The sequence below is a fragment of the Halichoerus grypus genome, chromosome 10 (assembly GCF_964656455.1).
Source record: "Halichoerus grypus chromosome 10, mHalGry1.hap1.1, whole genome shotgun sequence".
Classification (NCBI taxonomy): Eukaryota; Metazoa; Chordata; class Mammalia; order Carnivora; family Phocidae; genus Halichoerus; species Halichoerus grypus.
In genome coordinates, this window is record NC_135721.1 from 87,292,560 (window position 1) to 87,320,324 (window position 27,765).

General features: G+C 42.4%; 1 protein-coding gene across 2 annotated transcripts in view; it reads left to right on the plus strand.

The window, feature by feature from the left end:
* RFX8 (regulatory factor X8) overlaps positions 1-27,765 on the plus strand; it is a 249,380-nt gene that overhangs the window by 176,361 nt on the left and 45,254 nt on the right. For both annotated transcript variants that reach the window (XM_078056781.1, XM_078056780.1), the window contains 3 exons: positions 15,163-15,286; positions 26,146-26,207; positions 27,298-27,384. In XM_078056781.1, the coding sequence (XP_077912907.1) occupies positions 15,163-15,286; positions 26,146-26,207; positions 27,298-27,384 (273 nt within the window). The remainder of the gene's footprint in view (positions 1-15,162; positions 15,287-26,145; positions 26,208-27,297; positions 27,385-27,765) is intronic.

Here is a 27,765-nt window from a genome sequence, read left to right on the forward strand (position 1 = left end):
AAATAACCTACATCATTGTAACTACTTCTTTCCAAGGAAAGTTGTAAGATAGGCAACGGTCAAAAGTTTACTGAGCACTTACTATGCCAGGCACTGCGCTAAAGGCTTTATCGACTATCTTTTGCCTCACAGCTACACTGGGTGGTAGCTACTGTACTGCCCATTTTGTAACCAAGGAAACTGCCACTTAGACTTCCCCCAGTGTAGTGGCTAAGCCTGTGCCCCAGGTGCTCTGCCGCTTAGTGGCTGGATGATTTGGGGACAAAGTCACTTCACGTCTTTGCTAGTCTCCTTTTCCTCCCTGTGAAATGAGGCAAATACTATGCTCCTGTAGTGCTCCTCTATACTTACAATCATGTAGAAGACCCTAGGGAGGACTGCTCTCTTCTGCATGTGTTGGGCACAAGGGCGGGGGGGCATCTATATTTTAGTCCAAACAGCTAAAGTGAGTCCAATGTAACGATTCAGTCCGTCCTCTGAGATCATGCCCAGTCTCTTTAGGGAAACATGATTTATCTCTGTTTCATTTCCCTCCCCTGTTTTTCCCCAAGATGGCCAGAGGCCACAGTGGGGAGAGAGGTGGCTTACTGTGTGGGAGAACCACATAACTCATGGTTTAAGGCAGGGCACTCTTCAAAATGGAGAAGGGAGCAAGAAAGAGTTGCACAAGGGCAGGAGGCACAAACCCGCACTGCTCCAGGCAAACCCCACCCAACATGGGTCCCTTCTCAGGCCGCGTCCTCTTCCCTGGCCCCCAGCATGCAAAGTCAATGCCCTTGTCTTCATGGGTGCTGCCCACTCTGGTGGCGGCATGGCCATTGTCTGTAGCTGGCCATGGTTAGACCTCAGGCACCATCCCTCCAGGGAGGACTTGTGCCCCCTTACTACTGAGGGCTCTGTGGGCCCCTGAGATCTTGCTCTGTCTTCACTATGTTCCCTGCCATGAAGTCCACCCTGTGGCCCTGAGTTATATGTCCACTCTAACAAGGTCCCTAGCTAGACTGGGACCAACCACTATCTAATGTGTTCAATTCTATGGAATCTTTTGGGGTAGCCCTATTTTCATTTCTATGTCTCTGTCAGGAATATTGATTGTTGTGGGGGACTATGAGGGCAGGTACCTTTGCAACATGTCCTTACTCCCCTAGGCCCTGGCATGCATATGGCTCATAGAGGTGCTTCATAAATATATATTGAGTGAAAGGCTCAAATCTAGCCCTCCCTCTGCTTAGCCATGATATACCAAGTATGCTTTGAAATGATCACCTCGAGGTTGGTGTGGGAGCACCCTGCTTCTCCCAGAATCCTCACTGAAAAAATAAATAACAAGTATTAGAAACACATCAATTCATTAAGAGAAAAGGAAATCTGCTGACACTAACTCGTGCAAAAAAGCAGTCCGTCAGAGAACACAGAGGAATCTTGCAGAACTCAGTTTCAGGACGGACAGCAGAGCCACTTGGGAACTAGAAGGTGATCAGGCATCTGCCCTCTCCAGCTCTCCCTGGCCTCTCACCTCAGCTGCTCCTCACTCATCTGCTTCATCTGCAAGCTTCTAAGAAGGGTTACAAACTGAGGGGTCTGGCTGGGGAATGATCAGATGTATGACCTGGGCCACTCCACTGCAGGCAGGTATGGATGAGAGGCACTGGCCCAGTGATGGCATGTGAAGATTATATTTGAGAAAGAGGATCTCGACAACTGTTTGCACTATGAACTAGCTCTTTGGGGTCTTCATTTTATTGGGTTTTAACCCCGGTGAAAACAGGCTTCTATTCATAAGACATTCTTTAACAATCTTTAGGCACCTATCGGGATGTGTTTACTTTTGTCCTGCAACAAAGCATATAGGCATATGCCCTTTATAAAACACTCTCCTTGACTGTCTCTGCTGGGGGATTCAATTCCTACTTAGGAGAAGGGGGTCACACAACTAGTTGAAAGGCAGTCTGCTATCCTTTAGCTGCTTTCAGAAAGATGTGTCAGACATGTGTTTTGTTTGGGGATGCTTTAGTGAAATTCATTTCATGGTGGGGATATCATGAGATAATTCCATGCAGAATAGCTGGGAGCAAACAGCTATTGGAGTATGTTTTTACCAAAGAATAATATGAACTGTGAGGAAAGACAAAGGTCTGTCACACCAGAATGTCAGCTAATGCTACCATTTTAAAACTGCTTTACAAAATAATTCCTCTGTGCTCATAAAAACCTTTAAAATAGTGTTTACACAAACCCAAAACCAATTGCATTAGTGTGCCTTTGCTCATTCTCTTAGAAAATTATTAAACGAATTAGGGTGTGATTTACAATTTTGCACACGATTATGGTTTGAACAGGTGCCTTTTGAGGTTACGGGACAGCTCAAATAGGATGACTTATTTAATTACTACTGTTCCTTTGCAAAAAAGGAAACCATTTTTCACTTTGTGTTTGCTTGGTTTTCTATCAGACTTCAGAAAAATCCCACTTTTAATGTATCAAGAGTTCAAATGTATTCCTCTACAAATTATTATTTACGAGCATTCTGTGATGAATGAAGGCTGTTCCCTTTCATTCCATACATTCTCAGAGTTCCTCTGCAGATAATACTGTTTGTTATACCACGTGTGGCCAGCCTTTGACGTGACCTGTGTAAAAGTTGGGGAGGGGGGAGGCTGTGGATTGGTAGAAATTAACCTCTACAAAAATGGTATGTCTCCAAGGTGCTCCAAATCATGGATTTCAGATCAAGAAATAGCAGAGATATGCTTTGTGTGGAGTTTCTTTCCCAACACATTCATGCCTGTGAATGTGGTGTACCCAATCAATTTCAACTAGAACATGAACCAGACACTCCATAGGTGAATCTAGATCAATGAAAATTTTAACATGTGATAGCAATTTGGACTGTCTCCAATGAAACTGTTTTGCTCCAGTATAGTTTGAAAGTCTCCATGGCTTATTGGTTTAGAGCCCAATGATCTTGGAAAGTCTCTTCCAGGTGAAAATGAAACATGCAGTTGTCTGTTCTCTGTAATGCTCTGTCCGTGCAGATACTAACTACATTGTACATTCTTGACCAAATGCATTATACTCTTTAGGTTTATTTAAAAATACATCTATTGCCTGAAGACACCTGGTACATCCACAGAAAGTGAATAATTGTAAGGACTGAATGAAATTAAGCACCCCAAATCAGAGATGGTTTTGTGCAAGGATAAGGCACAGCTGGTGCCCTTTTAGAAGGTGAAATAAGACTAATTGGATAATCTAGAAACCAATTAGACAGAAGTAGGCAAAAGTAGCCACTGTTTAGCTGAAAGAGATATGTTCTATGGCAGAGGGAGAGAAAGCTTGTTGTGCATAAAATGTGACATGAGGAATTGGAATTCTGTTTGATATGAACTTAAAGATTTCTTTTCCTTGTAATGGTATAGGACATTAGTGGTCAGATGCTGAACATGAGTTAGAGGGAGACTGGACTTTTCAGGTACAAGAGAGCATATACATGGGTCTGGCTATCTCATCAGTGAAAGCTACAAAAGGAAGTCTTTTTGTTATGTCAGTTGCAATTAAACATTCTTTGAAAATAAAATGAATTTTAGACCTAATTCTACTCCGCAGTCTATGTGGCTATATGCAACCCAAATGAAAGCCTTAATATGCTGCTAGTAAGAGTCACTTGCAGAGGTAAATGTCTTTTGCACATTTAGCGCATTAGGAAGGCATACACTGTGAATAAATCTAAGAGTGTTATTGTATTAGCATGTACCTACTTAGAGTCTGCATCTATAAGAGGGCTGGTCAAACAAGGTACACCAGCTGTCACCTGTCATAGAAGAAATTAACTGGTCCTTTGGGTGGAGGGTGTGAAATTGACCCCATGGCCTCATGTCTATAGTCCTCTAACCAACTGGCCTCAACAGCTCTGGAGCAAGGCAAAGTAATGTTTGCATTTCATTGCATCTAATATTTGATGTAGTAAACAGCAGAGACTGCTGGTCAACCAGAGGGTCATAGTGTTCCATTGTATTTCCAAGATCTGTTCCAGTGCCTGGTACTGACTGGAGCAAAGTAAATATGCAAATATCACATAATCATCAGAGACATAGTAAGACCTCAAGTTGGCCCTAACAAGTTGAGCCTAATAACAGTAGGCTCTTCTCTTGGTTATTTCTAGTCTCTGTGGAAATGAGTGGGCCTCGTGGGAAGTTTCTTGGGTGGCAGGGAGCTCCTGCAGGACCTGCATGAAGAATGGCAGAAGCCAGGCTCTCAGCTTCCACAGGCCACTGAGAAGGACCTCCCTGGGAGCACTCAGGGCAAAGCAAAGCCAGTGAAGCAGCCTGGTAGGGCTCCCTCCCAAGGTCCCAAGATACCTACCACCTCTCTAGAAAAAAAACAGAGAAGAAGGGCTGAACTCAAGAAAGCTTCCTTGGAGAACCTTCCATATCATGTCACCTGGTTGTTTCCTCTCTCCTCCTGCTGGTTCTTCATCACAGTTACCATTCAGCTTTCCCTGTTCAGCAGAGTCTCCCAGCACTACGTGAAACTAGCTGCTGCCAATCTGCTTCTTACCCACACAGTTGGCCTCCTTTCATTGCCAGGTCATGAAGGGGTCTCTCCACATGGTCTTCCCCTTGGCTCCTGCCCTGAGAGGGGCTGATGTGGTGTCAAATGTCCCCTACTGGATGGCTTTTTAAAGCCGCCAGCCCTGAACAAGAACATTCAGCTGAAAAGATGAAAAGGGCAAATATCGGCCTCCATCACTTATTTATAAGTCCTTTCCACTTTACTGCCCACCCCCCCACCGGAAAAAAACCCTCCCGAAGTTCTTAGAACCAGGCTGATTCCTGGTGCAACTCCCCAAAGGGGAGCCAGATGCCATCTGGGGTTGGCTCCAGTGACCTGGCCAAACTTCAAGGCTCAGGCTCTTTAATGACTGTCCTATCTCTCCTCTGGAACTGCTTTAGGAACACTGTTCCTGATACCCTGAGTATTGTGTCCCCACTGGAGGGAGAGTGCTGGCCCTGGAGACCTGTGTTTTGCCCCAACAACTACTTTCTTATTTTTTTTTATTTTATTTTTTAAGTAGGCTCCATGCCCAGCATGGAGCCCAATGTGGGGTTTGAACTCATGACCCTGAGATCAAGACCCGAGCTGAGACCAAGAGTCAGACACCCAACCAGCTGAGCCACCCAGGCAACCCCCCCCCCAAACAACTACTTTCTAGTGCTGTCACATGGAAGGCAGTCATTGCTGTTTGTTGAATGAATCTCTGCCCTGCTTCCAAAAGTGGTTCTCCAAATGTGTTCATATGGTGTTAGCGGCAGGGGTGGGACATCTTTTTTTTTTTTTTTTACCTTTCTTTTCTTTTTTTTTTTTTTTACCTTTCTTTTCTTTTTTTTTTTCTTTTAAGTAGGCTCCATGCCCAGTGTGGAACCCAACATGGGGCTCAAAATCACGACCCCGAGATCAAGACCTGAGCTGAGATCAAGAGTCAGACGCTTAACTGACTGAGCCAACCCGGCACGCTGGGGTATCTTTTTTTGAGGCAGGTTTTTTTTTAATTGTGGTCAAATATGCATAACATAAAATTTACCATTTTAACCAGTTTTAAGTGTATAATTCAGTGGCATTAAGTACATTTACATTGTGCAACTATTGCCACTATTAATCTTCAGAAATTTTCCCTCATCCCAAACTGAAACTCTGTAATCATTAAACAATATCTCCGCATTTCTCCTCTCCCAGCCTCTGGTAATTACCATTCTTTCTGTCTCTCTGAGTTTGACTATACGAGGTATCTAATATAAGTGGAATCATCTTTTTGTGACTGGCTTATTTCATTTAGCATAATGTCTTCAAGGTTCATCCATGTTGTAGCATGTAATAGAATTTCATTTCTTTTTAAGGCTGAATAACATTCCAAAGTATGTAAATACAAATATTACATTTTGTTTGTCCATTCATCCATTGATGGACATTTGGGTTGCTTCTATCTTTTGGCTATTGTGAATAATACTGCTATGAATGGGGGGTACAAATTACAAATATCTGTTTGAGTCTCTGCTTTCAGTTCTTTTGGGTACTGAAGGGATTCAGAACAAGTCTCCCCAAAATGTGCCACTTTGGCATGTGGACTATTTTAAGCTGCAGGCAATTGAGGCCTTGTGGGCTCAAGAGAAACTTTGCTCCTCCCTTAATTACCTAAAAGAATCTAAACTGGGGATCTTTCCCAGAATGAAATTCTACCAGAGATAAATTTTGTCTGAGTGACCCATCTGGATGGCAGGGCAAACATCTAATTACCAAACATTTGCCATTTTCTTATTGTCCTGTGAATTGCCCTATTCCCCTTTGAAGCCCCAGAGCGCCTCCCAGAAGCCCCAGGCTCCTGTCCCATTCTTCAGCTCAGGATGGCATATATACCTCATTTTACCTTTCTGTCTTTACCCCTCTCATGTATGTGGGGTTCCCATACATACAAAATTAAATCTGTTTTTCTCCTACTGTCTGATGTAAATTTAATTCTTAGGCCAGCCATAAGAATCTTTGAAGGGTAAAGGAAAATTTTTCCTCCCCAACAGTATATACCCAAGAAGTAGAACTGATGGATCATATGTTAATTCTATTTTTAATTTTTTGAGAAACTTCCTGTATTTATAGCAGCTGCACCATTTTACATTCCCACCAGCCATGAACAAGGTTCTAGTTTCTTCACATCTTCACCAACAGTTGTTATTTTCTTGTTTTTATTTCTTATTTTTAAAAATAGCAATCCCAAAGAGTGTGGAGTGGTATTTCATTGTGATTTTGATTTACATTTCACTAATGGCCAATGATGTTTAGCATCTTTCCATGTGCTTATTAGCCATTTGTATATCCTCCTTTGGAGAAGATATTCAAGTCCTAGGCCCATTTTCTTTTTTTCTTTTTTTTTCTTTTTTTTTTTTTTTAAGATTTTATTTATTTATTTGACAGAGAGAGACACAGTGAGAGAGGGAACACAAGCAGGGGGAGTGGGAGAGGGAGAAGCAGGCCTCCCGCCGAGCAGGGAGCCCAATGCGGGGCTCGATCCCAGGACCCTGGGATCATGACCTGAGCCGAAGGCAGACACTTAACGACTGAGCCACCCAGGCACCCCGGCCCATTTTCTAATTGGAATGTTTTGTTGTTGCTGTTGTTGAGTTGTCAAGTATCTTTTTAACCTAGATGAAGAAATCTTTCTGAGAGGACTTTGAAGCAGTCAGAAGCCAAAATAGCAGTTGCCTGACTGAGCTCCTCTTCATGCCACACACCCTGCATTTATTAGCTCACTTAATACGTACACCAACCACACAAGTCCTAGTAAGCGAAGTAAGGTTGGGAGAGAGTAAGCAGACATCACGGATCAGCGATGTGAACATATAGCTCCTGAGGGCAAGGACTACCTGGTCCTGGCTGCAGGTTGGGGGGGATCACTCCAGGGCAGATGTTCTCAACTGGAGTAATCTGGGGTCGGCCTCTCAAAAGTCCTGATGCCGGCTCTCCTCAAAACTCCCAGGACCAGTGGTTCTCAGTCCCGAGTGCACACCAGCATCACTAAACTCCTGGGGAGCTTGTAAAAGCCGGTTTGCCTGGGCCGCTCCCACCCTCAGACCAATTACATCAGAACCTCTGGGATTGGCGCTTGGGCGTCCGTATTTTTGAAAACTGCGCGCGTAATTCCAAAGCGCAAGCAGGGTTGAAGACCGCTGATAGTCACCACTGCTGTGACCTGATTTGAAACTTATACATTGGTTTTTTGTTTGTTGCTTCCTCGTTTGTTTGATGGATTGGTAGCAAGGTGGGAAGCGCGCCTTCTGTACTTCTGTCTTTCCATCTTTTGATCTAGGGGCCGGCGACCCCGTCCCCCCCACCCCCGCCCCCAACAACCTTCACAGCTGGGCTCAGGAGCGACCCAGCAGCCTCCGCCGCGCGCGCGGGGCTCCGGCCGGGCTGACTCAGCTCCGGACCCCGCGCCCCTCCGCGCCCCCCGCGTGCCCCGCGTGCCCCGCGCGCCCCGCTCTAAAGTAAACACCCAGCAGCGGCGGCGGCCCGACGGGTGCAGCGCAGCCGCCGGCTCCCTGTCTCGGTGCGGCGGGCCCTGGTCGGAGCCATGGCTGAGGATGTGCCGGCCTCCCCATCGGGCGGCGCGGGCACCCGGGGTCTGCACAGCGGCATCATCCAGTGGTGAGCGGCCCCGGGCGCCTTCCCATCGGGCCGGGTTTCGCGGTCTGGGCTGGGAGGCGCTCTGCGCCGATAGAATGGAAGAGGTAGGGCAGGGAAGAGGGAAAACGTCACTCCCTCTGCTGCTGTCCCCAGGACCTCGGGCCAGTGCCCAGTGCGAGGAGTGACCGCCGTGCTCCGGGAGCCCTGATAAATAGGCCTAGAAGGACAGCCGTTCACACCCAGAACCAGTGCCTTTTGATGCTGGCTCGTCGGAGCAGTGGATGGGACTGGAGAGAGAGAGAGAGAGAGAGAGAGAGAGAGAGACACACACTAAAGGCCTCCTGATGTGGGTTTTCCATGTGGGGGCTTCCCTGTTGGTCACACTGACCGCGGGAAGCAATCCAGATTGCCCCACACCGGGGGGCCTGTTGGTTGGACCTGCCCTTACATATACATCTGAAGGCACGTGGGCGTTGGCCAGGAGAGGAAATGTTTCCCCTCTGTATGAGATCCAGAATGGGATGTTTTCTAACTTAAAGCAAAGCAATTTTTAGCTTTAACAATGCATTCCACATTGTTTGTGAAATTCACTTCTGGCTATTTAAATAGGGGCAGAAAAACTGGAAAGAAAAATATCATTAGCCCCTGGGACTGATGAACTCATGGGTTTGTAGCTTTTGATAAATAGGAAAATAATTGAAACCAGTCCTAAAATCTAAAACCTAAGTTTTACAAGGTGAATAAATAGCAGATATCTGATTACTTTTTAAAAAGGTTTTAAGGAATACTTCTCAGGAAAGACTTTCTGGAAAAGTTATGTGAGCAAAATAGAAAAATGAAGGGTGTGTTTGTGATTATAACATGAAAAGGCCTAAAATTTTACCCTTTTCTTCCAAGAGAAAATTTTTGATATATTTTATCTTGCATAAGAGAAAAAAAATCAAAAGAATACATATTAGAGCACACACCAAGTTTTCAGAATACTACACAACAGTGCTCTCTTTCTTTTACACTCACTGACTCTAACCCCTCAGCAGAGTGGCTCCTTCTTAGAAGAAAGAACTATGAGGATGCCTTTGTCAACCATTCCAGGTCACCATTTAGTAAATTAGAGTTTCTGGGGTTTGCATTATATTCTAGAGACTTGAAAGAATGATTAGAGATTCAAACATACCTGGACAGCCTCCTAAGGTTGTCTGTGAAATGACACAATGCAGACTGCCCACAGTGCAGGTGCCCTAAATCACTTAGGATGGTGTGGACCATTTTAGCAGTGAGCCGAACTAATTCAAGTCCTATGCCATGAATTCCTACTCACCCCTACAGGCCTCTCAAACACGGAGGTCATGCTCTTCAAGTTTGGGGAGGAGGTGGAGCAATGGAGGTTAGGAGGGCATAACTTCCTGTGGAGGACTGCTCTTTAGGCATTCAGTCTATGAGGTGGAATGTTTAAAAGATCATTGGTACTGGTAGTCTTAACACTGGCATTACAAATACAGCCCCAACCACTTCGCACCCATTAGTATGGCCGTTATCAAACAAACAAAAATAGAAAATAACAAGTGTTGTCAAAAATGTGGAGAAATTGGAGCCCTTGTGCACTGTTGGTGGAAATGTAAAATGGTGCAGCCATTATGGAAAACAATATGGCAACACCTCAAAAAACTGAAGTAGAACTACCATATGATCCAGCAATTCCACTTCAAGGTGTGTACTCCCAAAGAATTGAAAGCAGGGACTCAAGCGGATTTTTGCACACCCATGTGTGTAGCAGCATTATACACAATACCCAAAGGTGGAAACAATCCAAGTGTCCATCAACAGGTGAACGGATAAACAAAATGCAATACGTACACACAATGGACTATTACTCAGGCTTAAAAAAAGAAGGAAATTCTGATACATACTACAATATGGAGGAAACTTGAAGATATTACGCTAAATGAAATAAGCCAGTCACAAAAGGACAAATACTGTATGATTCCACTTGTATGAAGTACCTAAAATAGTCCCATTCTTAGAGGCCGAAAGTAGAATGGTAGGTGCCAGGTACTTGGGGAGAGAGAAGGAGGAGTTAGTGTTTAATGGGTACAGGATTTCAGTTTTGCAAAATGAAAAGAGTTCTTTGAATGGATGGTGATGATGGTTGCACAACAATGTGAAGGTGTTTAATGCCACGGAACTGTACATTTTAAAATGGTAAATTTTGTTATATATATTTTATCACAATTAAAAAATAAATATATATTTTAAAAGCTACACACATAAGTAGAGCCACTCAATTTGTAATCCAGAGCCTTAGCATCCTGGAGGGTGTTAGAAGATGCCCAAGGAGACCAGTTTCCTAGAACAGTGGCAGTGGGTACTGGTGGGCGAGCTGTCCAGACACTCTGAGTGACAGACCAGAGAGGGGGCTGATTATTGTCACATGGCAGAAACATTCCACTTTCAGCATTGCTTCATAGCTTCATTTTCCAGTCACTAGTTAGGTCCTCAGCATTCCTTAGAGACTTCAGTGCTACTGTCGTAAACATGATAAATTCTCCAAGGAGGAAGGTCCTGCAAGGAGCAGGACAGTCTCCAGAAACAGAAGTAATAGACATTTTCTGTTTCACAGACAGGAAGGGTTGTAGGAATTGAGAGAGAAGTGGTCAGACCTCAGGGGAGCACAAAGGGATGAAGAGCAGTGACTTGACTTCCCCTGCTGGGGAGTGCAGACCGAACAAGTCGACTGGGTGGGACCCCTGGTTTCAGACCTCAGATGAAACTACTACGCATCCTCTAATCCCTAGGTATGCTGAGCCTGGCCATAGCCTAATATAACTGTCTCTCACATGTATGGCTTTTTAAAATTTCTGCAGACTGTTGAAATTAATGACATGCAAATTTATTTTGAAAAATACAGAATTCATAGGAGCTTTTGATCAGGCTGAATCAGGGTACTATAATTCCCAGCATGTGTAACTCCCAGCATTACATTTTTCTTTACCATGGAAAGGAGCACTCAGAAAATGTGAGAATCGCAGGGCTAGATATGTGCACTCTGATGTTGGCTACTATCAGATTGTCCATCACTCAAAACAAGGAGAACATCATGAATGTTTTTATGATCTTAGCAATCAACTTCATCTGATGGTGACACCTGGTAAATACTGTTCTTAGGCAGCTAAGCAAGGAATTCAGTGATCTGATTCATCCCACACCTTCATAATCATGGATCACCAAAACACATTTTGGTGGCACAGTGTAAAATCCTTAACCAATTCCACCTGCCAGTAGTTCAGCCCAACCCTACTGCCTACACATTCCCCCACCCCCATCAGCCTCTCCTTGGACCCACATGTAGTTGAAAGTCAGTCTCATTTACTGCAGGTGTTTCTGGGCTGCCAGTGTGCCAACAGGGCCATCTTTCTTGCGTCCTCTGAATATTTTGGAGGTAGACACTAAAACAACACCAATAAGAGCTTCCATGTGCCAAGAAGTGTACTAGGCATATCATGTGCTTGTTTTCTAGTCACAAAAGCTCTAGGAGGTATCTCAGAGTCAGAACACAAGTCCGTCTGTGAGGTGCAAAGCCCTGGATAATACTCATGATCATAATTTCAAGGGGCACCTGGGTGGCTCCGTCAGTAGAGCATGTGACTCTTGATCTTAGGGTTGTGAGTTTGAGTATAGGGATTACTTAAAAAGAAATCATTTACTTAAAATAAAAATTCATAGGGGTGCCTGAGTGGCTCAGTCGTTTAAGCATCTGACTCTTGATTTTGGCTCAGGTCATGATCTCAGGGTCATGAGATCTAGCCCCGAGTCAGGCTCAGTACTCAGCAGGGAGTCAGCTTAAGATTCTCTCCCTCTCCCTCTGCCCCTCCACCTCCTGTACATTCATGCGCTCTCTCTCTAAAATAAGTAAATAAATCTGTTTAAAAATCATAATTTCCTATGCGTCTGGAGACTAAATGCTGAAGCACCTACTATTTGAGCTGAAGTAAAGGCATGACCCCGAACAGATGCTCTTACTGGACAAATTAAAACCTTCTTTCAAACCTTCCATTTTTCCTAGTTAATGTATGCTGGCTGCCCACCACAGGCCAGTGTCTGCGATCTGGCTGGAGACTTCGGGGAAACCACCAAAGGCATGTGGCCAGAAATGGGGTGCAGCCAGGATCAAAGCAGCAAAGTCACCAACTGACAGTGCAAGGCTTCAGGCCAGAAGGCAGCCCTGTGTTTAGGTGTGTGACAGAGAAAAGACTCTCATCAAAGACCTTTACTGTTATTCTCCCTGATAGTATTATTTGGCCTTACTTGTGCACCCAGATAACAGGCAGACTCAGTAATGTCATTTTGAAAGAGAAAGACACAGTTCATAGAGGCCTAGAATAAATAAATTTCTGTGACGAGGAAGAAGGGTTTGCAAACATTTAAACTAGAGTTCATTTTAAGGAGTATTTCGCATGTTTCTTTTTTGAGGAGACCATTCCATGACTAAATCAGTAGTAGCTGTAGATAAACAACAGTGAGTTTGAACTTGACATCTATCCCTATTTTGTGGCAGCTCCCCAAGCATAGCTGTCTTTTGTGATACTTCAAATACAGGCTTTTCATCTATCAATGAGTGGTTTCTTAACAAAAGAAATATAAAAATCACCTAGTTGTAGGAATTTGCCACTCCCCTTCCCACCGAGAGCCATCATCCTGTATTCAACATTGAGCCAAATAATTGGTACTATAACAGCTATATTTAAACCATGGTCAAGTATGTCAAGTGGCACGTTCTCACAACGATGTTAAGGAGACCCTTGGAAAATCCCCTCCTTGGGCAGGTACTGGGTTGGATAGTGTCTCCCCAAAATACATATCTATCTGGAAGCTCAGAATGTGACCTTATTTGGAAATAGGGTCTTTGCAGTTGTAATTAATTAAGAAGAGATCATACTAGATTCAGCTGGGCCCTAAATCCAATCACTGGTGTCCTCATAAGAGGAGAGAGGATGCTCAGAGAAGAGAAGCCCAGGTGAAGACAGAGGCAGACATGAGTGTGATGCATCTACAAGCCAAGGATGTCCAGCGAGCACCAGAAGCTAGGAGAAGAGCATACAACACATTCTCTCTCAGAGCCTCTGGAAGGAACCAGCCGTACTGACACCTTGATTTTGGACTCTCAGCCTCCAGAACTGTGAGAGAACCAATTTCTCTTGTTTTAAGCTGCCTGGCCTGCAATAATTTGTATACCTCAGTATACAGGGCCAAAGATTTCCCCCACCTCCCATATGTTAGTTTTTCCTTTTATGAGGAAGCCGATGGGGTTGACAATTGTGTCTTTAGCTCTCAGGGAAAGTAAATGTGGGCCTCAGCGGGCCTCATCCCAGAAAATAAGCTGTATATCATCAATGAGAAAGGAGACGATGTATTGGTAAATTCCCTGCTAAAAAATTCTTCTGTGTTTAAAAATTATATTGGCTTCCTTTGCATATTTCTCTAAAAGAATGAGGAGAACCCTGAGAGTCTCTCCTCAACCAGTGAAGGGAGGGTTGTGATCAGATGTCACTGTGGACCACACTTTCTGACCTCAGTCTCCCCCACTTCTTACCCCACACACATACCAGTTGCTGGAACAGGGACACAGCTATCCCCACAGGGCTGGCTGTGGTCTGTGAGCCACAGGCAGAGCCCCTCATTGCCAAGGGACTGCTACCTCCCCCCAAGCGTGGGAGCACTTGAGCAGTTGAAGAACCCACCTCGAGCAGAGGCCTGAAATGCTGCAGATCACATATAAATGCCACTCAGCTAGAGGGTGAAAGCGTACTGCCTGTCTCTTGGTGTCTTGCATTTTACATCTCATCTCAATTTAACTAATCAAAATATTGTGGCCTGCCCTAAATGGCTCAGATTTAAAAATTGTGCAAACAACTGGGGGAGGGAGGCAAAGCGTTGCACACATGCGCTGGGTCACAAGCACACAGGGACTGGCAAGCCTGCAGGGGTGATATATCAAGTAAATAATCCTCACTTTATAGCTAAAGAGCTCTTGGCTACAACCTTTACAATAGGACATAAAACAGTGTCTGCTGAGCCAATAATTTGGGCTTCTTTTTAATATGCCTACATGCCAAAAACAAAAACAGACCAAAAAACAAACAAAACAAAACAACAATAAAAACCCACCATGTTGATTATCTAAAGACCCATAATCAGAATGCAAACTGGTACAGCCACTGTGGAAAACAGTATGGAGGTTCCTCAAAAAGTTAAAAATAGAGCTCCCCTATGATCCAGTAAGCACACTACTGGGTATTTACCCCAAAAATACAAAAACATTAATTCAAAAGGATACATACACTCCTGTTTATTGCAGCATTATTTACAATAGCCAAACTATGGAAGCAGCCCAAGTATTCATCATAGATGAATGGATAAAGAAGATGTGGTATATATACAAATGAAATATTATTCAGCCATAAAAAAGAATGAAATCTTGCCATTTACAACAACATGGATGGAGTTAGAGAGTATAATGCTGAGCAAAATAAGTCAGAGAAAGACAAATTCCATATGATTTTATTCATATGTGGAATTTAAGAAACAAAACAAATGAGCAAAGGAAAAATAAAGAAGGACAAACCAAGAAACAAACTGATGTTTCCCAGAGGGGAGTGGGTAGGGGGATTGATGAATTAGGTGATGGGGATTAAGAGTACACTTATCATGATGAATGCTGAGTCATGTATAGAATTGTTGAATCACTATCTGGTACATCTGAAAATTATAACACTGTTAATGATACTGGAATGAAAATTAAAGATTTAATAAAAAATAAAGACCCACAATCAAAATACTTAACTCTGGGCTAAGAACAAAAAGGTACATTATTGATGATGATTGGTGAGCCTTTGCATTCAATAACTTAAACGGGTTTCATTTCCTTGGATCAAAATGTTCTGCTCTAGAGAAACTGATGCCAATTTCCTCTGCCTTGTCTTCCTCTCCCCCCAGGTTGGTTGACAATTTCTGTATCTGTGAAGGGTACAGTGTGCCTCGCTGCCTGATGTATGAGATTTATGTGGAGACCTGTGGTCAAAATGCTCAGGACCAAGTCAACCCAGCCACATTTGGGAAGGTAGGTTGTGAAGATAAAAATACAGTGCTCATTGAGGGAAAAAAAAAAATGCAAGTGAATTGATGAGGAAATATTAAAATTTATTTGGGTCTAATGAGTTCTCAGTGGGAATAATTGGCTTCACTGGGAAGCCAACCAGATGGCTAATATACTCCTTCATCTTCCTTGAAAATCCGTTCTGTCCTTTGTCCACACTTCATAGTGAAGGGCCAGGAAAGGTAAGGAATGGGTGGTGTCTAAGAAAGTACAACTGTGGCAGCTCCAAATATTCCAAAAACTCAGCCAGGTTTTCTGGACCATTATTCCCTGCATAGAAATGCCAACACTTGGGGTGCATGGGTGGTGCAGTCGATTAAGTCTGACTCTTGATCTTGGCTCAGGTCGTGGTCTCAGGGTCGTGAGATCGAGCGCCATGTTGGGCTCCATGCTCAGTGGGGAGTCTGTTCCAGATTCTCTCTCCCTATCCCTCTGCCCCTCCCGCTCAAGCATGCTCTCTCTTTCAAATAAATAAGTCTTCAAACAGAAATGCCAACACGTAGCACCACACGAACTTCAAGAGCCACTTGTGGCGTCAGAGAGCTGGTGCTTCCTACAATTTGGTTGTACTTAGAGAATTCACTGGCTCTTAAATATCTCCTCTGGAGGTTAAGAGCTCTGTCAGGAACTTTGTGTAGACCATATAAGATACAGCAAACACTTTTTTTTTAAGATTTTATTTATTTATTTGACAGAGAGAGACACAGCGAGAGAGGAAACACAAGCAGGGGGAGTGGGAGAGGGAGAAGCAGGCCCCCCGCAGAGCAGGGAGCCCGATGTGGGGCTAGATCCCAGGGCCCTGGGACCACGACCTGAGCTGAAGGCAGATGCTTAACGACTGAGCAACCCAGGCGCCCCCAGCAAACACTTATTAGCACAAGAATAGTCTGCTGAGATCCTCCACATACAACAAATATTTATTGAGCAGCTGCTCTGTGCCAGGCACTGTTTTAGAAGCTGGGAATACAATAATGAGCAAGACAGAGAAAAATTCCTGCCCTTACTAAATTTATTATAGTTGAAGGAGACTGATACGTAAGATAAAATACATAGTATATGAGATAGTATAAATGCTAAGGAGAATAATAGAGCAGGAGATAAGAGGTGTGTGTGTAAGAGTTGTCATTTTAGGGAAGGCAAACAGGGAAGGCCTCCCTCAGAAGTAACATTTGAGTCCAGACTTTGAAGAGATAGGCAGTGAGTATGTGGATATGAACAAAGAACAGTGCCAGTGCAAAGGCCCTGAGGGAAGAAGGAGCACAAGCAGCAAGGAGGCTGCAACAGCTGGAGGGAGGAGAACAGGGAAAGAGGACCAGGATGATCCTCAGGACCTTGAGGTCAAATCAGGGAGACGAGAGGAGCCAGGTGTGCAAAGAGTGGGCAGGGATTCAGCAGTGAGAAGAGGTCAAATTCTGGGTATATTTGGGAAACCAAGCCAGTAGGATTTGTTGATGGAAATAATTAATAGAATCATAGGACTTAATCATTATTAAATTAATAATAATAACTTCCAATCATAGAGTTGTATTTATTTTCAAGGCACTTTTCCATCTGTTCTTTTTTTTTAAGATTTTATTTATTTGAGAGACAGAATGAGAGAGGGAGAGAGAGAGCATTAGAGGGGGGAGGGTCAGAGGGAGAAGCAGACTCCCCACTGAGCAGGGAGCCCAATACGGAACTCGATCCCGGGACTCCAGGATCATGACCTGAGCTGAAGGCAGTCACTTAACCAACTGAGCCACCCAGGTGCCCTCCATCTGGTTTTTAGGAATAGATAGACACCAACTCAAAACAAGTTAAAAGGAGAATTTTTTAAAGGGAAAGGGATATCTCATTAAATCCTATTATAAAAAGTTTGGGCTTCATAGAGTCTAGTCCATTGCTGCCTAATAGAAATGCAATGGGAGCCACAGATATAATTTAAAATATCCTAGTATCCTCATTTTTGAAGTATTTTAAAAGATGAAAATTTTTATTATTTTGAAATTTAATCCAAAATATTCAAAATATTATTTCAACATGGAATCAATATTATAAAATCATTGAGTTACTTTTTCATTCTTTTCTTCATGCCAAATCTCAAAAATCTGGTGTGTACTTTACATGTAGAGTCCATCTCAGCTTGGACTAGCCACAATTCAAGTGTGCAGTAGCCACATGTGGCTGGTGGTTCCCATCTCAGACAGGCCACAACTAGATTCTAAGTCACCAGGCATCACTTTTCTTTCTCTCTGGTATATCCCTAAACCACTGGGACTCTGCTTCTCTCCACTGGCCTGCTCCTTGCCCCTTCCCAGAAGCCAACTGCCTTCACTGGCTTCCTGATTTCCCATTATGGCTGCTTGGATGGTGTTTCCCATGATGCTATACCTGACGTTCTGCCCCAGTGCCCAATACTGTAACAGTCTGTGGGCAAGGGCCACCTGCAGGAAAGACATGGGGGTGAGGAGGAAACAGTTGGCATCTTTAATGCTTTGTCTTGTGTCACAGCCATTGGCTGAAGCAGGTAGCATTTGAAGTCAAGAAAACAAACCAGCAGTGATTAAGGCTGAGGATCACACAGCTATTTGCAATGTATGGGTGGTGTTTTGGGGAAAAAACATTTTCCTCTACTCTTTCAGGTTCTTTTGATTGGTCTAAGATTTAAATTGACAAGAGACAAATTAACAAATTTAATTATGTATGTGTGGGGGCTCACTATGGCCCGCCTGGCAGTCAGGCAATTGAGACTTATATGCCATCCAGACCCAAGAAGAGTGTAGGAAAGTGGGACTTCAAAAGGGAAGGAATGAAATTCATAGGATGATGAAAAAGAGTAAATGTTTGGTAAACAAATGTTAGATGGGCTGTACAGAAACAATAAGAAGAATTTTAACAAACAGAGTTTGCTAAATTCCTCCCTGTCTTCCACATCTCTTTCATATTATACTGTAGTTATCTACAGTGATACCTCCATTAGAGGATGGCAAGTCCTCTAAATTCTTTTAGGCAATTAGGGGAAAGGTCAAAGGCTCTTTGTGAGCCTTCTCTTTCTTAAAAATAATCAACCTAAAATAATCCACTTACCAAAGAGATACATTTTCCGGTGGTAGAATTTGCTTCCCTACAGTGTCCAATCCAGTCTCCTGAATTGTGAATCAGACCTCTTTCTACTTGTTATTCCCTCAAAAATATCCTTGAGTTCCAAGAGACCTTGGAGGTCACCTAGTCCAATTCAATACCCAGTGCAAGATTCCTCTGAAAACATCTCTGGCTAGGGCTTTTATGAGAACAAATTTCCCTCTCTGGACAAAGACGGTCACAAGCCTTAGAGCTGGGTAATGGGGCAGCACACTTCTGTGCTCTTCCTCTGGGCAAACCTAGTTCTGCCCCAGGATCTTGCATGGCATGTAGAGCACAGGCTGATGAAAACCTGCTTGACTCCTCATCAGGGACCTTGGTGCAGCTCACAACCTGCACAACCATACCACTTTGGGTAGCCACCTGGCTTAGGCTGAAATGATATGGGTGACAAGGAGCTTGCTGACCAGGCCACAATGATGCCAATTCAGTATTTTCCATCCCTCCCTCCTGTCTTTCCTTTTTTTGTGCCTTTTCCCTCTTTTCAGTGGCCCTCAGATGGACAGAACTGAATTGGTTCATGACACACTGTCACCATGGGTCTATGCATAGCCTAATTCCATCTGGGTATTTAGTTCTTTTTAACAATGTGGTAAACATCTGTGAACCCACCACCCCAAATGAACCATCGCACCAGATGCCCCATATCCCATCTCCCTGCCCTGCCCCACTGGTGGGAACCATCAACCTGTTCATCATTACCTTGCTTTTTAGAAAAGAGTTTAAGTGCATTTCTGTATATTTTTTAACCTTTTGACCACCTTTACCCCTTTTGCCCACTCCCCTGCCCCTTGCCTCTGCCAACCACCAACCTGTTTTCTGTATCTGTGAGTTTGTTTTGTTGTTGTTTTGTTTTTGTTTTTTAGGTTCACATGTAAGTGAGATCATATGGTATTTGGCTTTCTTTGTCTAACCTATTTCATATATGTATTTCTAAAAAGCATATTTTTAATTTTTGTGGCTTAACTTTTTAAGATTTTATTTATTTGTCAGAGAGTGAGCACAAACGGGAGTGACAGGGAGAGGGAGAAGCAGGCTCCCTGCTGAGCAAGGAGCCCAATGTGGGACTCAATCCCAGGACCCTGGGATCATGACCTGAGCTGAAGGCAGTGGCTTAACCAACTGAGCCACCCAGGCGTCCCTGTGGCCTAACTTTTTAAAAAGGGGTATCATGTTATTTGTCATCTTTGGGTCTTTGTCCACTTAATATTGTCCTAAGATTCATCTAGATTCATTTGACCATTGTGTAATATTTCACAATTTACTCATCTGCTGTCCTACTGCTGGGCATTTGTTTCCAGATTTTGCTGTTGTGAATATTCACGTGCACATTTCCTGCTGTGCACATGAAGATGCTTTTTTAGGCATGTATGTCCAGGGATGAACCTTGCAGGCTAAGGGGGTGTGCAACTATGATATCTGGGGATGGGGCCAAACTATTTTCCAAAGTGGTTGCTCCAGGTTACCCTCCCACAAGCAATTCTGTGGATTCCAATGTTGTTTCCAAAACATTGACATTTTAAGATCCACTCCTCTAGCCAAAATCTTCATCCCTGAAACAAAGTCATTGGTGGAAATACTGCACTTTTGATAATACTAAAATACGTAGGAGAATCTTCTAATATAGCAGCTGCTCAAATATTTGAACCAATTTTTTACATCTCCTTATCTTCCCTTCTCCACACTGAATATTCCTCAGCTCCCAAATTTTTACCTTTCTGCCCACTTGTTTCATTATGACTTCAATTTACTGATGTCTTCTTAAAAGGTAGGTAGCCCCAAGGGTACAACCCAGTGCCTTAGGAACGCTCAGATGATAGGGGCTCTTACTTTTATTGGGAGGGGGAGGGCTACTATTGGCTTTTATCCTTCCATGTTACTCTGTTGGTTTCATTTTAAGCTTGTGGTCAACAAAAATAACCCTTAAGTATTTTTTCACATGAATTAAAATTAAGCTACCCCCCAAAACTGCTTTGGAAACTGTGAAATACTCTATATAAATACAAAATATTATTCTCAGATTATTGTCGTTATGCAGGTGACTATTTGAACCCAGGAGCAGCCACTCCCTTATTCCTATATTTTAGCTTCTTAGTTTCAATCTGCAGTTCTGTTTACCAGTATCTTCTTGAATCTTGTAGGTCACCCAGTCTTCTCAACCTGCTGAAGCTCCCATATTTGAAATGCATATCTCTTATCCCTCATTCAATAAATGAAAGCAATATGAGTGCATACAAGACGTTGAGTACACTCTGTGCTCGCAAGGTTTCCCTGAGTAAGGTTTTCCAGCCAGCTGGGAATTCCCTCGAGTAGCTTATCATTTAGCCCACATCTTTAGCCATTTCATCACTTGGCAGCCTGGGACACTTCCTCAGGGGGACCCAGTCCTGGGTACCCTGGCTCTACAGCATTTTCTTTATCTACCTGCCCAGAAACTTGATCAGATGGAAGCGGTGTGACTTGAGCATGACATATTTAGTCTGTAAGATCTCCACTTCTTTTTCTAAGAAATTAAAGCCTATTTTTCAAAATCTTTTTCAGAGTTCCTTGTAAGTTGTGTCCCCTCTAGGGTGGTCTCATTGCAGAGCATTCCAAAGGAAAAGTTAAAAAAAGAGACTCCAGTGTGCGGCAATGGGCATTTATTTAGCATTTTTCATCTTAATACTTGCCTTAGAATCCATTCTTCAAGACCACTAACTTTCAGCTCTCGTTGGGGGTTTGCCTGAAGAACAGGCCATTCAGTGGAGGCCGTGTTGGGAAGGGACCCTTACTGCCGAATTTGTGACTAATGGACTAGGGAGAGGAAGGGGAAAAGGATATGATCCCAAAGCATGTTTACAAGAGAAACAACAAAATACCCAATTCTCATTTCCTCCCTCTTCCCCTGGGAATGGAGTTGATTCCAGATTCCACATCAAGTTCCTGTGCAGATGTCGGAATGTTTCTTGCTCTTTTTGGCAGCTCTGGGCATATGATGGGTAGTGCTCATTCTTGGTGCAAGTAATATCTCACATGGATTAGGGAATTTCCATAACACTGACTTCCTTTTTAAAAATAACATTTACTGATGTTTTTCTGATTATGAAAGTATTACAATCCCTTTATAGAAAGTGTAAAAATTAGAGAAAACTATAAAAAGAGGAGGATAAATACTGGCTATAGCCTCACTGTCCAGAGCTATAGCCACACGCATATAGTTTATTTGCACGTTTGCGCACACATGCACACACACATGACCAGCAGGAGCTAAGGGACTAATCACACAGTGACTTCGTCTTCGTTTCCCATGGTGCTTTGAATCTGCTCATTGGGTGGTTATTCCTCCACTCCTGAATGAGCACGTGAGCATGAAGTGTGACCCCTCTAGTCTTCGGGTGATACAAAGCCCTGTTGTCACTCTTAATTTACCACATGGTATCAGTCTGATGCTTAGAATGTCCAGTTCCATATAACATCAAAACTGAATTGGGTTTAAAATCGTTTTCTTATCTCCTCCAGGATGGCTTCTTGCCTACAAAAAACTAGGCATGGAGGCTTCTTCTTCCCTCTCTATCCCTCCTCCCCAAAACTTGCTGGGGGTTAGTTTGACCCCTCTGGAAGCAGGGGAAGTAAAAATGGCTGGAAAGTTCCTACTGCTCAGCTTTACACTTTGGGAGCCAGGCAGACTCTTGTTTCCTGGTCCCTTTGGTGGCTTCTTCAGAGCAGCCCTTTGGAATGTTCTAGTATGCATTCCTTGTGTTGGTGAATGACTCTTTGTGCAGCCTCACTGTCCATTCTGGGGGCCTTTTGCTGGGCAGAGTCCAGGCTCTCCCACATGTCAACTCTTTCTCACATGTAGAAAGCTTCTGGCCATAGGAACTACTCAGCCATTCTTGGCCTAAACAGAGTGTGGGTGTGCTGGCTGAAACCAGGGTGGTAACCACTCTCCTCTGCCACCAAGTGCACTGGCCAGCCTGTCTATAATCTATCAGGAGTCCTATGCCATAGCCAGACACTAACTCCAGGGGCCTCACAAAGAATTCAAGTGAATCTGTGAATCCTCCTCTGCTGGGCCTGAGCTGATTGAGCCACACTCTGTCCCACACACCCTTCACAGGTAAAAGGTCATCTTGCCACAAGAAATCCCCTTAGACCTCCTCCTCTCTCTATTCCATCATGAGTGATTTGAGTTGAGGACTTATTAGAGTTTTAAAAAAACCCAATTTTAGCTAAATGCCTGAGGGTACAAGTCCCCTAAGATGTGTGTCTCACGATTCACTTTGCTATCTGTTGTCTGTTGTGTTCATGTCTCATCCTGTTGGATAGATATTATGTGGATGAATGGATTGAAAGATTGATGTATGGATAGGTGGACCGAGAGGTGAATGGACAGGTGGATAGGCAGACAGCATGCAATATGGTATTTTTTTTATCATTTTTTTCATCATAATAAGTATACTCTTTAATTCCCATTCCCTATTTTCCCCATTCCCCTACCCACCTCCCCTCTGGTAACCATCAGTTTGTTCTCTACAGTTAAGAGTCTGTTTCTTGTATTGTCTGTCTGTCTGCCTCTCTTTTTCCTGTGCTTGTTTGTTTTGCTTCTTAAATTCCACATATGGTATTTGTCTTTCTCTGACTTATTTTGCTTAGCATTATACTCTCTAACTCCATCCAAGTCATTGCAATTGGCAAGATTTCATTCTTTTTCTGTCGCTGAATAATATTCCATTATTGGGTTACTCCCATAGTTTGGCTATTGTAAATAATGCTGCAATAAACATAGGGGTGCATATATCCCTTTAAATTCGTGGGTTTTTTTTTTTAATTTTTTTGGTAAATACCCGGTAGTGTGATTACTGGATCATAGGGTAGTTCTATTTTTAACTTTCTGAGGAACCTCCATACTGTTTTCCACAGTGGCTGTACCAGTTTGCATTCCTACCCAGAGTGCACGAGGGTTCCTTTTTCTCCACGTCCTCACCAATACTTGTTGTTTCTTGTGTTGTTGATTTTGCAATATGGTATACTTTTTAACAACACTAAGCCTGGAATCCAACTAATTAGGTTGTAACCCTGGGCAAGTTATTTCATCTTTTTGTGCCTCGACATCATCAACTGTAAAATGAAACGATTCATAACGTTAATAACAGTACCTACCTTATGAGATGCTTTTAAGAAATTAATGAGAGAATGCATATAAAAAAATTGAGTGGTCCTGGCACATAGGAACACTCAAGAAATAATTAACTTTTATAATCACATGCCGATTTATCTAAACTTAGAATATCATAAACATTTTCACACTAAAATATTTTAAAATAAATGTTGTAAAATGGTGCCAAACACTTTTTGGGTGTTCCAGAATTCATTTAACCATTTCCCTTGTTGGAAATTTCGGTTGTTTATAATGTTTCTCTATTCTACCATAAATCTCCATCTGTACGTGATAACTTCCCCAGGAGGGACTCTAGACCGTTGTAACCAATACACAGCTCATGGTAGTTCCTGATATTCTTAATCAAATCCCTAATATTTTTAACCTAGAAAATTTGTTGGTTAAGAACTATATTTAGCTGTTTCAACTTGTACTTATTGGATGATTAGGGCAGGTAAGCACTTTTGCATGTGTTTTGGTCATATGTATCTTGTGTGTATACATATTATCACCAGACCACTTTCTATTGGGGTATTGTTGTTTTCCCATTAATTTATGTGAGCTGTCCATATATTAAATATATACATTTCTTACTTATTACATTTTTTGGAAATAATCATCTCAGTTGGTTTTTAAATTTAACTGTGGTGTACCTGATCATAAAATGAAATCACAGGATAGTCTGGGGTTAGAATTACTCAATAAAATAAAATGTGCAGATTATTATGCTGCCAGACAACTGCGCAATTTGTTTCTGCTTCTCCCTCCAAAACACCAGATTATTTCCCAGGGCCTTGAATCTGAGCCTGCTTCATAGTTTATAATAATTCTTTTAGGTACCTACTATTTTACAACTAGATATAAAGGGAAGGTTTTAAGTGATTTTCTTTAGAGGTGATGGAATTTTCAGAATCTGTGGTTGAAAGTAGGAATTTCTGGCTTCTGATTCTGCATTTTTAGACTTGCTGACTTTTTCTTTTATCATTTATTCTTCATCTGTACATTTTGGACCCCTTCCCTGAAGGAACCTCTCAATTTAGCCTCATAACCTTGATGTTTAATTGTGCAAGCCTTCCTTTCCTGTTCCTTCATTTTTCTTCCTCTACACCCGGGCTTGGGTGGCTTCCCGTAGGAAGAGGTAGGGCCTGGAACCAGACGAGAGAAACATTACACGACACTGTCAAATCCTGCTGCTTAGAAGTTAAGAAAAAAAGAAAGATGGGGGGAATGCCTAGGTTAACTGTCTACCTTCATCTCAAATCATGAGTGATTTGAGTTGAGGACTTAGTAGAGTTTTAAAAAACCCAATTTTAGCTAAATGCCTGAGGTCATGATTTCAGAGTCCTGGGATGAAGCCCTGATCAGGCTCCCTGCTCAGAAGTGAGTCTGCTTCTCCCTCTCTCTCTGCTCCTCCCCCCACTCCTGCTATCTCTCACGCTCTCTCAAATAAATAAATAAAATCTTTTTTTAAAAAAAAAAGGAAAAAAGAAAGAGGGATGTAACAAGAAACCAAGCAAAAGCAGAAGCTGAATGATTATGGAGGGGACTAGAGAAAAATAGTGGAAATCGTTACTTGACTGCTTAAAACACCATGCCTTCCATGCTCTGTATTTTTCTAATTCCACCAGGCTCCAGGATTTCCACTTTCCGTAGACATGTACTGGGATACCATGCATGTCACGAACCTCTTCTAATTAGGAAGCTGGAACAGGCTTCTATTTTTTTTTAATGTAATTAGTCGTGAATATAATGTTAGCGTTAACAAAACACATGAAAAACATATCTGGGAGATGAGAAGTTGAGTCAGAAGTAGTTATGTTGTTCAATATTTTAATAGCACTTGCTACCAAAACCTTTAAAATGAAAAAATTAGGTAAACAAATGAATAATAAAAAGTGAAAACGACTATCACATTGGAAAAAGAGGAAAATAGTAAAATTATGGCAGCTCACATGATGGACTCTTTTGCAGCTATTAATCCCTTGTTTTTAGAGAATTCTTAATGACAAGGGGAAATGTTTATGGTACACTGTGGAGGGGAGAAAGTCGACAGCAAAGCTGCACACATACTAATTGTGTGACACCAGTGGTTTCCTCTGTATACCCACAGAATCCATATACATATTGAGGCTTGAAAAAAACGCTGGGAGGGATGCCTGGGTGGCCCAGTCAGTTAAGAGACCGACTCTTGGTTTCAGCTCAGGCCCTTATCTCAGGATCCTGAGATCTAGCCCTGTGATGGGCTCCACACTCAGTGGGGAGTCTGCTTTGCTCCTTTTCCCTCTCCCTCTGCCCCTCCCCTCCCCACGCATGTGTTCTCTCTCTAAAATAAATCTTTAAAAAAAAAAAGGCTGGAAGGAACTACACTGAGGTTTAAATGGTGGTTTCCTCTGAATGGTATATTTTTGTCCCTATACTTGTCTTGATTTTTTCCAAATTTCATTTACACGTATTTTCTTTATAATAAAAAAAGGGGAAATACAATTGAAACATTATAAGAGGTGAAACTATAAGTTTCATTTCTAAATTTTCCAATTGCAGCTTTAAATCTGGTTTATTCTTTTAGCTTGTACATTTGGTTTTTCCTGATCTTGGCACCCGGAGGCTAGGCACGAGAGGAAGTGCCAGGTAGGTTTATCATTTTTGTTCTATTTGAAATGTTAGAATAAACAAACATTTTGAAAAATCACAAAATGGGTGACACAAAAATGCAAAACTAAACAAACTAGAAATATCAGTGCTACCAAAGAGTTCCCATAATTCAAATGAAATCCTAGTGCCTGGAATAGTTTGGGTGATACTAGAACCAAATATTAGTTTCTACTTAGTGATTTTGTTAAAATATGAAAGTCACAATGTTTTCTTGTTTCAACACTTTAAATGTTTAGACATGTAGATGTCCGTTGAAATACTTAAATAATTACACACACAGAGTTATAGAACTGTTTTAATTATTCTTTGAACTAAAATTTCTAAGTATTCACCTAATTAGCATATTTGAATTATTTTCCAGAGACCAGGTACCCAGGCTCTATGTATTTTTAAAGCAAAAGGAAATTCCAATGTTATCAGGTGCATCGTGCTATAATTGTCATTCAATTACTATTGTTACTTGTTATTTCTTTTAAATAAAGAAAAATCAGGAGAAATCCATGAAATCAGAAAATCAGTGAGAAGGGATGGAAGCCAAATTAGGAAAGGGGCCTGCTACCCACAAGGGAATGAAGACAGCTGAAGCGTTTGCCAAACTAAACATTGGGTAATAGTTCATTTGAAAAAATTTTGCCCTGCTGCTGTGAGCCTAGACAAGCAGCTGCATTTTCCCAGCTCAGCAAAGTGCCTGGGCTGCAGAGCGGGAACCAACTTCCTTCTTGGGTTTGTGAGAACCCGAGTCTGGTTCTCTGTAGAGGGAACATGGGTGTCGCTCCCCTTCACCTTAAAAAGGTTCACAGCGGTGGCAGCAGGAGGCTTTCCCTGTCACATCTCTCTAAGACTGGAGTGTCCTTAGTTGGGAAAGCAGAGTAGAACATTTGCGAGCCCGTTTCAAAGCTAATGTGTATGAAATAGTATGAAACTATCTACCCAACGGAGCTAATAAATGGCGTCATAGATAAAACTCAGATAAAAAATCAGATCTTCATTAGCTAGTCTATTCTGTGGCTTCTGTAAAGCATGTTGGTGGTTTGACATAATCTTTAAGAAAACCTTTATTTTTCAGATATCATTATGATGGAATCTGTATCAAGAAAAGTTCTTTCTTCTATGCCCAGTATTGTTACCTTTTGGGTGAAAAAAGGTATCACAGGTTAGTATCTGTCATTTTGGTCATAAGTCACAGTCTGATTAATATGAGAAGCATTCATATTTTAGTTGAATCTAACTGGCTTTTTTGGCTATTCTGCTATTAATCCTTCTTAAGGATGGAAACACACACATCATGTCAAGATGATGTGGGCAGTAAATCAGTCTCTGTCACCATCATAGGCCAGAGAAGGGCATTTCCAGCTCATTTTCTTGGATACTTTTCATTATAATTATCATCTCAATTGCCAAAGCCATTTTTCATTCGTTCTTCTCAACTTCTCTATAAAATATGACAGAATTGGCCACTTCTTTCTTGAAACTTCCTTTAGCTCTTAAGACTGCTTCATCCAATTTCTTCCCCAGAGTGACACCTTCTTGGTCT